This window comes from Dermochelys coriacea, chromosome 18, assembly GCF_009764565.3.
Source record: "Dermochelys coriacea isolate rDerCor1 chromosome 18, rDerCor1.pri.v4, whole genome shotgun sequence".
NCBI classification, from domain to species: domain Eukaryota; kingdom Metazoa; phylum Chordata; order Testudines; family Dermochelyidae; genus Dermochelys; species Dermochelys coriacea.
The window spans coordinates 3,415,037-3,430,736 of NC_050085.1; the positions used below are offsets into that span (position 1 = coordinate 3,415,037).

At 51.1% G+C, this 15,700-nt stretch overlaps 1 protein-coding gene across 1 annotated transcript; it reads left to right on the forward strand.

Annotated features, from left to right (window-relative positions):
• The first annotated feature begins 640 nt into the window (after positions 1-640).
• On the forward strand, positions 641-13,567 carry C18H1orf50 (chromosome 18 C1orf50 homolog). The gene is made up of 5 exons (XM_038377033.2): positions 641-752; positions 846-931; positions 8,170-8,256; positions 9,954-10,085; positions 12,565-13,567. Exons 1-5 carry the CDS (start codon positions 713-715, stop codon positions 12,748-12,750), a joined length of 531 nt encoding a protein of 176 aa, XP_038232961.1. The 5' UTR covers positions 641-712; the 3' UTR covers positions 12,751-13,567.
• Positions 13,568-15,700: the final 2,133 nt, after the last annotated feature.

The window sequence follows — 15,700 nt, forward strand, 5'->3', positions numbered from 1 at the left end:
CCCCGCCCCCTCCCCCAGAGCCCCGCCCCTGTCGTCACAGCCCCGCCCCCTGCCCCAGAGCCCCGCCCCTGCCGTCACAGCCCCGCCCCCTGCCCCAGAGCCCCGCCCCTGCCGTCACAGCCCCGCCCCCTCCCCCGGAGCCCCGCCCCTGTCGTCACAGCCCCGCCCCCTGCCCCAGAGCCCCGCCCCTGTAGTCACAGCCCCGTCCGCCCCAGAGCCCCGCCCTGTCGTCACAGCCCCGCCCCCTCCCCCAGAGCCCCGCCCCCGCCGTCACAGCCCCGTCCGCCCCAGAGCCCCGCCCCTGTAGTCACAGCCCCGTCCCCTCCCCCAGAGCCCCGCCCCTGCCGTCACAGCCCCGCCCCCTGCTCCAGAGCCCCGCCCCTGCCGTCACAGCCCCGCCCCCTCCCCAGAGCCCCGCCCCTGTCGTCACAGCCCCGCCCCCTCCCCCAGAGCCCCGCCCCTGCCGTCACAGCCCCGCCCCCTCCCCCAGAGCCCCGGCCCTGCCGTCACAGCCCCGCCCCCTCCCCCAGAGCCCCGCCCCTGCCGTCACAGCCCCGCCCCCTCCCCCAGAGCCCCGCCCTGTCGTCACAGCCCCGCCCCCTCCCCCAGAGCCCCGCCCCTGCCGTCACAGCCCCGTCCGCCCCAGAGCGCGGATTTGTCGCGGCCCCGCCCACGGAACCGCTCGGCCTCGCGAGGGAGGCAGGCCGCGGCGATGGCGGCAGGCCGGGCGGAGGTGGACGCTGCCGGGGCGGGTGAGTGAGGCTGAGCGCGGCTGTATCGTCCCCCGCCCGCCGCCCCGGGGCCGCGTCGCGTCGCTTTCTAACGGGCTCTCTCCCCTCCCGCAGGAGCCGCTGTGGCGCTGGTGGAGCGCGGCGGCGGCCGGGGCGCGGATCCCGGCGAGCTCGTGGCTCTGGCGCAGCGAGTGCAGACGGTGAGGAGCCCGGCGAGCCTGGGCTTTGGAGGTCGGGGCCCCTCGGGACTTTCCGGGTGGGGGCGAGCTGGGCTGCCCCGTTACCGGGGGTCGCGGGTGGCCCCATGGGCCGCCCCGGCCCGGGGAGCTGGCGCGGCGCTGCTCAAACCAGTTCCGTTCCCGCGGGCTGCGAACCAGCCCGGACGGGCCCTGCTGGGAAAGGGGCGAGCGAAGCCCTCCCAGAACAGCGGGGCGTGAGGGGCTCTCGCCGGCTCGGCTCGGCCCGTCCCTGCGCCAGGGCAGGGCTAGAGGTAGCTAGGCCAGGGCTTCTCACACTCGCCTTGGTGGGACCCCCGCTGAAAAGATTTCTGGCTGTGATGACCCCCCAAACGCGACGACCACCCATACCATGCCACCCTTATTTCTGTGCTGCTGGTAGTGGCCCTGCTCCCTGCACAGCTGGGCACCTGGCCCGCAGAGGCTGCTCTCCAGTAGTCTTACAACCCCCATTTTTGGGTCTGCCCCCTGGTTTGGGAAACGCTGAGCTAGACCATCCTGGCAGGTGTTTGGCTACCTGTTCTAAAAACTCCAATGATGGAAATCCCACAACCTCCATAGGTGGTTTCCTCCAGTGCTTAACGACTCTGACTGCTAAGAAGTTTTTCCTGCTGTCTAATCTAAATTCCTTTGCTGCAAGTTAAGCCCATTTCTTCCTGGCGCCTGCTAGCTGGTGCGCTGCAATGGTGCCTGCCGAAGTAATTGCTGGGTGGCGTGGCAAAGTGTTCTACCATGGGGGAAGAAACAAGGCAGCCCTTCCTGGAAATCTTTGGCAGAGGATTGCAGATTACCTCCAGGAAAGTTTCCTGGAGATCTCTATGGAGGCTTCATGGGACTTCCTGGCGTTCATAAACCCACTGTTTGGCAGGGCCCTCCGTCTCCCTCATACAGGGGAATGAGACGCAGACAGCAGCTGTCTCTGTATTGGTTATTTCACTAGCTCTTCTAGCCTGATTAAAAATGCAGTACATGAGCAGATGTGTCCCTGCAGTATTGAAGCAAACTGTGTACTCATCAGGCTTGCTAGAGCTAGACTGCTCAGGAGTCAAAAAGAGGTTCTGGCTCACCACACCACCGGATCTCCCTGTCGCCTGCCCCGATCCTTCTTCGCCTCCACTTCCTCATTCTCGGCGTTTGCTCTAGTGTTCTGTGACTCCAGTCCTGTCCCCCCCCCCCTCGAAGTACCCATTGGGTTCTTCACTGTGGAGGTGGGGTCGCTGCAGTGGATGACATGCACCTCCTTGTAGAGGAGCATGTCTGCAGCTCTGCACCACAGTGATTATTTGCCTCCCTTGCCTTCTGGTACGCGTGCCTAAGCTCCTTGATTTTTACGTGGCACTGCTGTGTTGCTGTCATTGCGCAGGGCATAGAGGACAAGGGCTATCTGGTCATAGATATTGAAGTGCCCATGACTGCACAGACTCCTCTCCCCACAGACCTGGGAGATCCACTACCTCCAGCGTATTCCAGGTGGGAGCCTGTTTGCTGCACGGAGCTGGCATGATCAGCTGGGCAGTTGCTATGTTAGCTCTCCATGCCAAGCAAACAGGAAGAGCAATTTCAAAACTTCCTGGGGCTTTAAAAGGGGAGAGGCGCATATTTGTGTACCTGGCTGCAGGACAGCAGAGGTCAAAATAGTGACCAGAATGGTCACTTTGGGCATTATGGGACACCTGGAGGCCAGTTAGGTCAGTGTAAGCACCACAGTATCCACACCAGAAGTGGGCAAACTACGGGCCACGTGCGGCCCGCGGGACCCTCCTGCCCAGCCCCAGAGCTCCTGGACCAGGAGGATAGCTCCCAGCCCCTCCCCCATAGCCTCAGCTCACTGCACTGCTGGTGCAATGCTCCGGGCGGCAGGCTGCAAGATCTTGCTGGCAGCTCAGCTACAGAGCTGCAGATTGACCCGGTGCTCAGTGGTGTGGCTGGCTCCAGCTGGGTAGCATGGCTGCCTGTCTTGGTGCTCTGGGCAGCGTGGCTGTAGTGCTGCCAGCCACCAATGCTCCAGGCAGCACGGTAAGGGGGCAGGGAAGGTTGGAGAGAGGGCAGGGGAGTTCAGGGTGGTGGGCAGGGGTGTGGATAGGAGTCAGGGTGGTCAGAGGACGGGGAATGGGGGTGCAGAATGGGGGTGGGGGGCAGGGGTTCTGGGGGCAGTCAGGGGACAGGGAGAAGGGGTGGTTGGATGGGGCAGGAGTCCCGGAGGGGGTGAGAAGCAGTGGTAGTCAGATTGGGGGCAGGGACTGGGCCACGCCTGGCTGTTTTGAGAGGCACAGCCTCCCTTAACTGGCCTTCCATACAATTTTGGAAATCTAATGTGGCCCTCATGCCAAAAAGTTTGCCCGCCCCAGTCTACACTGACACTGCCTCACTCTGTCAACCTAAGTGCTACATCTCTTGCCACAGTGGTTTTATTATGTCAGTGTAGCGGGCGAGTTTAAAGTGGTGGGAGCAGTGTGCACAGCTCCATAGCTAGGTCAACGCAAGATGCCTTACGTTGACCTAACTCTGTAGTATAGACTAGGGTTTGTTCATCCAATCGCTGCTACCCTTTTTGGTGAAAACAACAAACAAGGCATTTAACGCTTCAGACATTGCTGGATTTTCTGTTACTATTTTCCCCTCCTCATTGAATAACGGGCGTGCCCTCTGCGCTTCCTCTTGCTTCTAATGTGGGCATCTTTAGAAGCATCTATTGGGGGAGTTGGCACTCTTGGGGTGGGGTATCACCAGTGGGTCAGCAATGATCTCTACACAATGATGTCTGAGTGTCTGAAGAACTCACACTGGACCCAGACGGGGAAGCAGTGGAGGCCAGCAGAGCCCCTTGGTACACCTCAAACTTAGGTTGACCTAGGTGCATCACTTGAGTGTAAATTTTTCACTCAGGCCAAGAGTCATACTTAGCCCAACCTAAGCCTTGGTATAGACACCACTAGGTTGATGAATTAATTATTTTACTGCCTTGCGAGGGGGTGGCTTTACTGCAGTGACAGAAAACCCCCTTCCATCATTGTAGCAAGTGTCTCCATGCTACAACAGCAGTGCTGCACCTGTGCTGCTGTAGCACGTGTAGTGTAGACACACCCACAGTCAGGATAAGAACATGGGTTCACATTTGGTTCATGCGACTGCTGCTGCAATGATAAGAACTAGAAACAATTTAAAAAAACCCTTGAAAGCTCAAATTCTGGAGCTCAATTCAGCAAGGGATGAACTCCACTGTAATTCTGCTGCTGCAGAATTTTGGAATACAGAGGGTCCTGGTTAAAACCAATAAGAGACCCATTTGTAGTAATGGATATTACTGCATATACAAATGGATGGGACGTTCTCCTGTGCAATGCACCATTCAGACAGGAAGACGGGCTCGTCTTCCGGTTAAAGTACTGGACTGGGAAAGCATAAGAATGGCCCTACTGGGTCAGACCAGAGGTCCATCTAGCCCAGTATCCTGTCTTCTGACAGTGGCCAATGCCAGGTGCCCGAGAGGGAATGAACAGAACAGGTAATCATCATGTGGTCCATCCCCTGTCGCTCATTCCCAGTTTCTGACACCTAACATGTCACCTGACATTAGGGCCCTGATCTTGCTTGAGGCCTCTATGCTCTACTGTAATACAAATAATTCACTTTTGGTCCCTTCTTTCAAGGTTGCACTTGAAATAGAAAAAATCAAGGGAAAAGGCATCACTTGTTTAGTCAATCAGCACGAGGAAGAAGAGGCAGTTGCTTCCATAGCAGCAGACTAAGGGCTGTTCTACACTAGAAAACTAGTTTGACCCAACTACTTTGCTCAGGGGTGTGACAAATCCACACTCCTGAGCTACGTAGTTAAGCTGCTCTAAGTCCCTATGTAGGCAGCACTAGGTGGATGGAAGAATTCTGCCTTGCAGGGTGGTGAATTTTACTACAGTGATGGGAGAACATTGTTGTAGTAAATGTTTACACTGAAGTGCTACAGTGGTGCAGCTGCAGTAGTGTTTTAAGTTTAGACAGAGGCTTATACTCCATATGGCAGCGATCGAGGTGGCTCTGAGAAGAATGATAGTGGAAAGGATTGGATTTACTTCTCTTTGAAAGGAGAACAAGAAGACGGAACACGATAAAAAAATACATAAAACAATGAATGGCTTAGAGAAGGTAGATCAGGAACTTCTGTTCTCCCTGTCTCCAAACACAAGAAGAAGGGAATGTTTAATGGAATTAAAAAGTGGGAAATTAAAAATAGATAAAAAGAAATACTTTTTCACAGAATGTGTGATTGAAGAGTGGAACTTATTGTTACAGGAAGTTTGGCTAAACTTTTATACTATACCGGGGTGGGCAAACATTTTGGCCTGAGGGCCACATCTGGGTGGGAAAATTGCTTGCAGGGCCATGAATGTAGGGCTGGGGCAAGGAGTTGGGGTGCGGAGGGAGTGTGTGGTGTTGGAGGGGGTGCGGTGTGCAGGAAGGGGCTCAGAGCAAGGGATTGGGGCAGAGGAGGGGTGTGGAGTGTACGAGGGGGCTCAGGGAAGGGGGTTGGTGTGCAGGAGGGGGTGCACAGTGCAGGAAGAGTCTCAGGGCATTGGTGCAGGAGGGGGTGCGCATTGAAGGAGGGGGCTCAGGGCATTGGTGCAGGGAGGGGTGCGGAGTGCAGGAGGGGGTTCAGGACAGGTGGTTGGGGTGCAGGCAGGGGTTTAGGGCAGGGCGTTGGGTATGGGGTGCAGGAGGGGTTCGGGCTCCGGCCCAGCGCTACTTACCTGGAGCAGCTCCGGGGTGGCAGCGGTGTGCAGTAGGGCCAGGGCAGGCTGCCCGCCTGCCCTGGCCCTGCGCTGCTCTGGGAAGCGGCTGGCATCACGTCCCTGTGGCCCCTGGGAAGGGGTGGGGGCAGAGAGCTCTGCAAGCTCTATCTGACTGTGGGTATCTCCCCCGAAGCTCCCATTGGCTGTGGTTCCCCGTTCCACAGACAAGGGCAGCATGCGAAGCTCTCTGCTCCCCTTTCGCCAGGGGCTGCAGGGATGTTGTGCCAGCCGCTTCCCAGAGCGGCGTGGGGCCCACGGCGCCACGGGGGTGGCAATCCCAAAACCCTGCAGGGCCGTATCTGGCCCATGGGCCATAGTTTGCCCACCCCTATACTATACCATCAAAGCACTCCTGGTGGACACAACTTACGCTGGCAAAACTCAGCTTCTACTGGTATAGCCTGTTCCAGCTTCTTGAATTAAACAAGCGTTACCAGCAAAAGTGAAGTTATGCAGTCTAGCTGTATTTACACTAGGTGCTTTTGCCAGCACAGCACAGGCCCCAAAACACAGCACAGGCCCCAGTGTCGGGGCATGATGAGGTGCAATCCCTGACTGACATGAGTATGCTAGCAAAAGTCTGTAGTGTAGACATGGATTAATTATTGGAGATCAGGATGAGATCAAATGAAGGAGACCGATTATCCCACAGTTCTGCCTACTGCAGGGTTCTTGCATCTTCCTCTGACAGTGGTCAGTAACAGATGCTTTAGAGACAGAATACTGAACTAGCTGGAACTCAAATCTGATCCAATCTGGCAGTTCCTATAATCCTGAAAGGCCAAGACTATTTTTCTTAGTGAGGTAAATCCTGATAATTTTTGAATTTGAAGTCTCAGTGACTGAAGAACAGCAAATGCAGAAGTACTGCAAGCTTCTTCCATGTAGCCCTGCCAACCTGTCTCAGACATGAACCTGCAGGACCACTATTACAGGTGAAAAGGGAGTTTAGTCTTCATGGCGGAATCAGTTCTTGACTTTTCTGCAGATGCTCAAATGGAGTGGTAGGGGCAGTTTGTTCCAATTATGTTGGTAATTGTGATGTGACTCTGTTCCTGGAGAATTAGATGGAAACTACCAAACCTCTCTCGTTGGCCACAAAACAGCCATCAGTTGTTAACAAATTATTACTGAGGGAGGCTGAATTTGAGCTGATGACCTAGAGGTATCATGGGCCTGCAGCTACAAAAGCTGTTTGTGCCAAGAACAAGGAATCTGTTCAATGGGATTTAATCCTTGCAGACGTGTGATACCTCCTTCAGCAGGAAGTCAAGCACAAAAGTAAGGTCTTCATCTACAGTATTATTGAAAGAAGAGGTAACTTTTTAAAACAGGGGTGGGCAAACTTTTTGGCCCAAGGGTCACATCTGGGTGGAGAAATTGCTTGCAGGGCCATTAATGTTGGAGTGTGGGAGGGGTGCAGTGTGCAGGAAGGGGCTCAGAGCAAGGGGTTGGGGCAGAGGAGGGGTGCAGGGTATCCAAAGGGACTCAGGGAAGGGGGCTCGGGTGCAGGAATGGGTGCACAGTGTGGGAGGGGTGCGGAGTGCGGGAGGGGGTTCAGGGCTGGGGTGCAGGAGGGGTGTGGCAGGGGTTGGGGTGCAGGCATGGGGCTCGGCAGGGGGTTGGGGTGTAGGAGGGGTTTGGGCTCTGGCCCAGCGTCGCTTACCTGGAGTGGCTCTGGGGTGGCAGCGGTGTGCACTGGGGCCAGAGCAGGCTCCGGGGTGGGGTGGGGCGGGGCAGAGAGCTGTGCGTGCTGTACTTGCCTGTGGGTATCTCCCCTGAAGCTCCCATTGGCCACGGTTCCCCGTTCCTGGCCAATGGGAGCTTCGGTGGAGATACCCACAGGCATGGGCAGCACCCGAAGCGCTCTGCTCCCCTTTCGCCAGGGGCTGCAGGAACGTGGTGTCGGCCGCTTCCCAGAGCGGCGTGGGGCCCACGGTGCCACGGGGGTGGCAATCCTGTGGGCCGGCTCCAAAGCCCCGCAGGCCATAGTTTGTCCACCCATGCTCTAAAAGCAAATATGTGGCAAAAGCTTAGCAAGATTAAAAAAAATATTAGATACCTGAAAAGGAACCACATCTTCAGCGCGTACTTTCCTGGCTAAATGGCAAATCTTGTGTTTCAGAGCATATACCTCATCAGACAGGTTCAAGAAGAACTTACTTTATGACCATACCAAAACTCAGGCTGCTTATGGCAAGTTTTCATGCCAGTCTTCGTGTAACAATGCACATTGTGCAATTTCCATAACATTACCTGAAATAACCAGCCTGAGTTTTGGTGAGGTCAGAAAGGCCAACATAGTGGGAGTGGAGCTGGCAGGCATTAAACCCATACAAACTAATATTTACAAGGAGTGAGAAGGCCAGTAAGTTTTCTCTGATGCCTGTTTATTAACATTTCCCTCTTTCTTACAAGGCAGATGAATTCATCCGAGCTAATGCTTGCAACAGATTGACTGTCATAGCTGAGCAAATCCGCAATCTGCAGGAGCAGGCCCGGAAGGTAAGGGAGAATTTAGCATTATCAGTGCTTATCTGTCAATCCTGCAGGTTGAACTGATTTCTAGTACCTGTCAGAATGGTACATGGTTTGTAGTTGTGTATCCATTTCATGGTACAGAGAACAGGTTAAAAACAGGCAGCAGTCCAACTCGTCTTTCTGAAACCATTCTCAAAAAAAAAAAAGAGTACTTGTGGCACCTTAGAGACTAACAAATTTATTTGAGCATAAGCTTTCGTGAGCTACAGCTCACTTCATGTCGCTGGCAGAGAAATGTTTACTTTTTTCCAGGTAGAGTGAGTAGTGTGTGGAGGGCAAAAGTCTTGATACAGAATATGTGACCAGAAACTGTAAGATCTTTGTGCTGTCTCCCAGCTTTATGAGGTAAAGAAGCTTGCTCCTTTCTCAAACAGTATGAAGTGTACAATCTCTAAAGCAAAAGCAGCTGTCTCTTTGGAATGATAGGATTTGTGACATAAACCTCCCATACCACAGCATTGTGCTCCAATATCTAAGCTAACATCTTGGATGTTACAGAGGAAGAAGCAACAAGGTTTGGATGCAGCCTGGATGTGTGAGATACGGGAGAGAGAGCACTCAAAGATGGCTCACTCCCAGGTTTGGGAAGGAAGGAGGTTTGGGAAGCTTGGTTTTAGCTATGCTAAATTAATCTTGGTTGCAAAACATCCAGGAAGAAATCTGGGATTCCATAGAGTGGAGAGCTAGAGCTGTTCTCTTCATAAAAAGCTAAATGAAGCATGTGAGTAGGTAGGTTTCCAGAGAGGATGGATGTAATGGGAGAAAAGGATTGGGTTTAGGATATAAACCTGGGGGGCTATGGAGAATAGGAGGAGGGTCCACCAAAGGAGTTATTGACTGAATGACCAGGGAGGTGGAAGGCGAGTCCAGAGCTGACACAATTACAAAAGCCAAGGGAGGACAGTATGACTGACTGTGTTGAAAGTAGCAGAGGTGTCAAGGATGGGTGTGTAACATGATTTTCATGGGGAAATTCTGTCCTCGCTTGTTAGGGACACAGTTCCCTATAGATACCCACCATAATAGATGTGATCTCAGCTACTTGGCTGATTTGTGATCCGGAGACAGATTTGAACCCATGTGTGAAAGGCAAGTGCTTTATCTAGTAAAGGCAGGATCTGTATTGCTTTCCTGAATTCAGCAGCCCTGAGTCTTTGGTAGTGATTCATCATTAGCAGGTCTTAGTCCTGCTACTCCATTGGGTTGTAATTGGCCATTGTAGACATATAGGGAAGCCTCAGAGTTAACAGATAACTATACAAGTTTTCCTTCCCCTCCCCCGCCCAACTTCTAAGAAGCAAGTCGTGGAACTTGAAATTTGGAGCCATAAAGCCCCATATGCACAAATAAACCTGTGGCCTTTTTTTCTAGCAGGTCCGTTAGATGGAATGGCCAAGCTAGATTCCAAGGGAGGCGTCTACGTAGTGCTGATAGTTATGAGACATCAGCACAAATTAGCCCACATTGTTGAGTTGACTTTACTGAGGGAGTTTCTTCCCTTGCTTTCCAGAATTACAGCATAGTGCTCCTGGTGGAGAATTGCTGCTGTGTTTCAGTGCTGGAAGGCATGCTGTATAGTCTGAGGTGTGAGTGTTGCGCTTTTCTTTTCAACTGTGTGGATTTCAGAGGGGACAAGGGTCTTACAATTCTGTTGTATGAAGGTCTTGGATGAAGCTAACAGAGATGCTGATCTTCATCATGTAAACTGCAATATTGTGAAGAAACCAGGAAACATCTACTACCTGTACCAGCGGGAAAATGGCCAGAGATATTTTTCCATCCTTTCTCCTAAGGTAGGTGGGAACCCATTCTCCTGAAAGAGTGGGAATCGAGAGTGAGCATGAAGCGGATGTCACCAGCACACATTGGGGGCTGGCTCATTCTGTCTGGGGTCTCTCAGCAAAGAGTCCACTGAACCAATGGGGGTGCACTTACGAAAGCTGCTCTTAAGAGGGTAGGTTTTTTTAATGGTGACTTGGTTTGTGCTCGCAGGTTGGCTTGGGAGCTGTATTGTGAAATAGTCTTTGAGGAAAGTTGAAAAGATTTTAGCTGTTTAGAAAGCAGGCCAAAAAAATATTCTAGATTGACCTGAGAACTGAATGGGAGATTTCAAGGAGTCCCCTCCTGGTGGAATTAACACACATGCTTGCAGATCCATCTCCTCTGAACCCCATGTCAGTGAATCTCCTCAGGACAATCTTTTCCAATGTTAAGCCCAAAAGTTGATTCCCTGCCTCTTCACAGTTCAGCATTTCATGTGTTTAGACGTGGAAACTGGGGGTTACTTAACTCTTAGTGGGGAGGTCTCAGAGAAGCTCCCCTGCTCTAGGCAGCCACAGCTGCCCTTTCCTTGGTTGTGAACTAAAGAAGCTTTAGAGTTTTCATTATATATAAAATTGAGGATTCTTGTTACAGATCAAGAGGGTTACATATGACGTGCCCCAAAGGGCTGGAAAGCTGTGATACTATCTCCTCCCGCCCCCATGTACACCAGCAGTGGATTTCTAAGTAGGCCCCGTTCTGGTCACTGCTCAGGAATAGAGTGAGCATAATCACAGTACTGGTATAGACGGGGTGAAAGTAACTTAAAGGACTTACTGGTATACTGGAGCCCTGAGCAGGGGGACGGGGCCTCAACTGGAAGGGGAGGGGCCTTTAAATCCCTAGACTTTAAATCGAGATTTAAAGGACCCGGGGCTCTGGCTGAGGTAGTGGCGGCTGGGAGCTACCAGCTGCGGAGGAGGCTGGGAGCTCAGGAGCGATTTAAAGGGCTCGGGCTCTGGCTGCCGCTACCGCAGTGGAGCCCTGGGCCCTTTAAATTGCTGACAGAGCCCCCAGCTGCCACTGCTACCCCAGGATTCTGGTGGAGAATTAAAGGGCCCGGGGCTACGCTCTGGTAGCAGTGGCTGGAGCCCCTGGCCCTTTTAAATCACTACCGTAGCCTCGCCGCCGCTACCCCAGGGCTCCAGCAGTGGGACTCGGGTGGTGATTTAAAGGGCCTGGGGCTCTGGCTGCCGCTACCACCCTGGGCCCTTTAAATTGCCATCGGAGCTTCTTGCCACTGACACTACCCCAGGGCTCCAGCAGCGGGGCTTGGGCAGTGATTTAGAGGGCCCCGGGCCCCCCACAGTGGCCGGAGCCCCGGGCCCTTTAAATCACTGCCCGAGCCCCGCTGCCAGAGCCTGCAGGATGGTGGTGGTGGCCCGAAGCTCAGACACTGATTTAAAGGGCCTGGGGCTCCCAGCCACCACTACCGCAGTGGAGCCCCAGGCCCTTTAAATCGCTGCCTGAGCCCCGGGGTCCCAGTCACCTCTGCTACCTGGAGGGCTCTGGCAGCAATGGCCTGGGGAAGCCGGTCCAGTATGGTATACCAGCTCTTGCCAGTACCCCGTACCGACTTACTTTCGCCTCTGGGAATAGAGATCACTGCCTCCTAGGGCTTTGCTCATGATGTTACCCCACTCTGAGGAACCTCCTCTGAGGTAAAAGTTGTATTTTCTCTCTGAAGTGTCCAATATTCAATTCACATTCTTTAATAAAAGCAAATTGTAATAGTATAGTACAGAAAAGAGAGAACCATAAATTGAGGCCCATGGCAATGAATGCCTCTAGTTGGCTAAGCCACTACTTTGTCCCTGTCAGCTCTGTCACTACACAGAGCTTGTATTAGAAAGTATGGTAATGGGCCTTAAAATATGTCTCGGTCATTGTTAGTGTTGCTAACATGTCTAGGGAGGTCAGACTCTGAATAGCCTGGTACTCATGTTAAGTTTTTGAAACCAGCGTTTGGGTATTTCATCACCCCAAATCAAACTAATATGAGTGAATTTGCTTGAATCCTCCAATTCATATGACTCCTGGTACCTGTCCTCTTCCCCCTCCCCCCCCACTTCCCCCAACAGATATGTCTAGGCAAAATCCTGAGTCCCATCCCCCGAAATATCGCATGCATAGCTATTATATGCTTTGCTTTTCTTAACATACACCTTCCATTTTTATTTTCCTGTTAGAGAGTGCACTCTCAAATAAAACCCCATTTGTGTCTAGGTACAGCTTTTTCCTTCGGAAGGCTAACAAATCATTAATGCCACAAGAAGGGAAGCAAGCCTTCAAACCTGCAGAAAGTCCTTTGTTAGGAAGTTTGACAGCACTCTGAATATTAAAATCTATCAATGTTGGTAGAGCTGTTCAGTCCTAGTAGAGACCTGTGCAACAGCTGAACTTCCCGTGAGTGAGATTAAATCCTGACATGAACTTGTCTGTTTTCTACAGGAATGGGGGACCAGTTGCCCACATGAGTTCCTTGGTGCCTATAAGCTTCAGCACGACATGTCCTGGACTTCATCCGAGAACATTGAGAAACGAGATGCTGAAATTAGCATCCTTGACAAGCTGCTGAGCCAGCAGGCAGTGTTGCCTCAGTGTACAGAGCCCAACTTCCAAGGCCTCACCAAGTGAAGCAGGCTGGCAAGAACAGCGCAGGCATTCTGAACAGCTTCTAGAAGAGGATGGATTGTCCTTACCTGACTACTGCAAAAGGAGTTTTAAGAATGGAGTCCAAGAAATGAAAACAGACCAGCAGCTCAATTCAGCTACCCCTAGTTCCAGATTTTCATTTAAAACTCTTAACACAAACCATTTCTGCCTTGCCCCACAGCATCTAACAACTTGTAGTTTAGTTAATTACTCTACCAGCTCTAAGAACAGACATCTATCTTGAGTTCCTCTAGTATTTTCTCCCATGGTCTACACTACAGAGTTAGGTGGATGTAAGGTAGCCTACATCGACCTAATTATGTCAGTATACACACTACAGCCTTGCTCCTGTTGATGTAAGTGAGCTACTACACGGATAATTCCACCTCTGTGAGAGGCGTAGGGCTTACGGTAGTGTAATTAGGGTGACGGGGTGTGTGTAGACACTGTGGGATATTTACATTGGCTGTCATTCTTGTCAATTTCATGGTTCAGTGCTGGAGCATGAAATAGACAAGAAAGCTGCTCACAGCTTGGTCTGTTACCCCAGGGTGAATGGGGGGCTCCCCCTCCCACTCAGGTTGTTGCCCCCAGGAGCTCTCAACTCCCTTCCAGGAATCTCATGTTCTTGAGTTCCACAACTGAAAGTTCCTTTTCTGTGCCCCCCTCTGCTCCCACACCATACCCCACTCACAGCGGTTATGCTCCCACACCATACCCCACTCACAGCGGTTATTCTTGGTCAGTGAGGACCCAGGGTTCAGAAGTGCACCTATGTGAGTTCACCTCTCGCTCAGGGGAAAAAGACACCTGGCTTGCTCTACCATCTGAGCACTTGCACTGGCTGGCTGCCCTGCCAGCTGCTGCTCCTTGCTACCTGTTAGTCACCTCTTGCTGCCACCAGTCTGTCTCCTGTGATCTCTGTAGGTCAGTCTCTTAAAGATTTTTTGCTCTCAGTAGGTTGGGCAGAAACACTGCCCCACTGCAAGTGATTTCAGCTCTCATGGAGTACTTAACAAAGGCTCCTAATGAAGCCTATTTAGCTCTATCTTTGAAGGGGGCGGGGGGGGGGAGGAGAGAACAAGAACAGGTTAAACCAGACTGGGGACCCTTAGGGAGAGTCAACACCTGTCCCTGCCCCTCTCACTTTCACAGGGGTCTGGCATTTGAGCCATTGGCATAACAAAGTCCTTTCAGCTGAAGGTGATCCCCTCATTTGGGACAGATTAAGCACAGTTCTGCTCCCCTTTATTTATACAATAAAGAAGACAACACTGATGACAGCATTTCACTACCCCTATATTCAGTACTAAAGTGATTTGTAACCCAACACCAGCCAAAGTTGATCACTTTGAGCAACACTGCTCTCTCTGCTGGATATCTAAGCAGAGTAGGTGTGTTCATGTAAATACAGGTTTCAGAGTAGCAGCCCTGTTAGTCTGTATTCGCAAAAAGAAAAGGAGTACTTGTGGCACCTTAGAGACTAACAAATTTATTAGAGCATAAGCTTTCGTGAGCTATAATGCATCCGATGAAGTGAGCTGTAGCTCACGAAAGCTTATGCTCTAATAAATTTGTTAGTCTCTAAGGTGCCACAAGTACTCCTTTTCTTCATGTAAATACAGTTTGCTCCTGAAGTCTCTCTACCTCCCAGTTACCTGTCAAGGGAGAGTTCATTCAGACCCTGCTTATAGTAGTTTGACTTGTGCCAAATGGTAGCAAGGTCAGTACTATCCAGTGGAGTAAATATAAGTATCTTATTCTTGGAGAGGCCTCACCTCCAGGGTACTGAGCAGGTTCCCTCTGGCCTGATGATGCATGAGCCAGACTCGGTGCGGGGAAGCTTGTCATAGAAGGTTCAAGAAACTAGGCCCTCTAGGGAACCTTTCATCTGCTGCCTCCTTCAGGGGATTGAGGCCTGGGGAAGTCCAGCAGGTGCCATTTAGGGGTTTGTTTTTCTGATAAGGAAAAAACAATTTAAATTTTTTAATTAAAGCTAATGTTAAAATTATCAAATACACAGGTTAAGGAAAGAACATTTATACATCTGACTATAATGCTCAAAACTACAAAGTTTAGTTTAAAAGTCAGAAAATACATATAATCTAGAACTCTGCCAAAACACTTAGAATGCCATTTCCCATCCACGTGCCTGGGGCTTGCAAAGTGTCTAGTGACTGAGTGCAGGGTTATTAGATGCTCATCTTAAATATTGTAGCATTGTTTTAGGTTTTCCTCGAATATTGTAGAAATAAAAATATGCTTCACCACAAAAGAATTTCAGAAGCAGCTGTGCTGCCAGAATAGGAAAGAGATGTCTGTTCTCCCTTCTTTATTATGCAATTCCCATTACTTGTTGGGTATACTTTCACATGAATCATAACTTCTAAGCACAGGAAGTCAAAGCACTGGTTTTAAATCACAAAGCCTATGGCATTTCCAGCAGGGGCAGGAGGTGACTTAGTGAAGGCATTTTCTGTTCTCAGCTGCTCGCTTATATTTCAGTACCAAAGAATAGAAATTTGAGAATTGAATTAAAAATATCTTAATTTGTTAGATGACCTCTTCAGAGCCAAAGGACTAAAATGCAAACTATTCCTTGTCTCCAACTTTATTACGGGTGATGCTATATTATTTATATAGAGATGAGGTGCACATAATATTCAGTACGCACAAAGGAAAACTAGGTCTCTGCCCTGGTAACTTAACCATCTTTTTAAAAAAAATCGCTTACAGCTAAAGATTTAAACATTGTAAAAAGAGCCTCAGTTATTTAAGCGGCAAAGAGTCCTGTGGCACCTTATAGACTAACAGACGTATTGGAGCATAAGCTTTCGTGGGTGAAGACCCACTTTGTTGGCTGCATGTCAGTTATTTAAATTAGTTATATAACAGAGTATTGATCTCTCTGCCCATTGCACAGGAATTACTT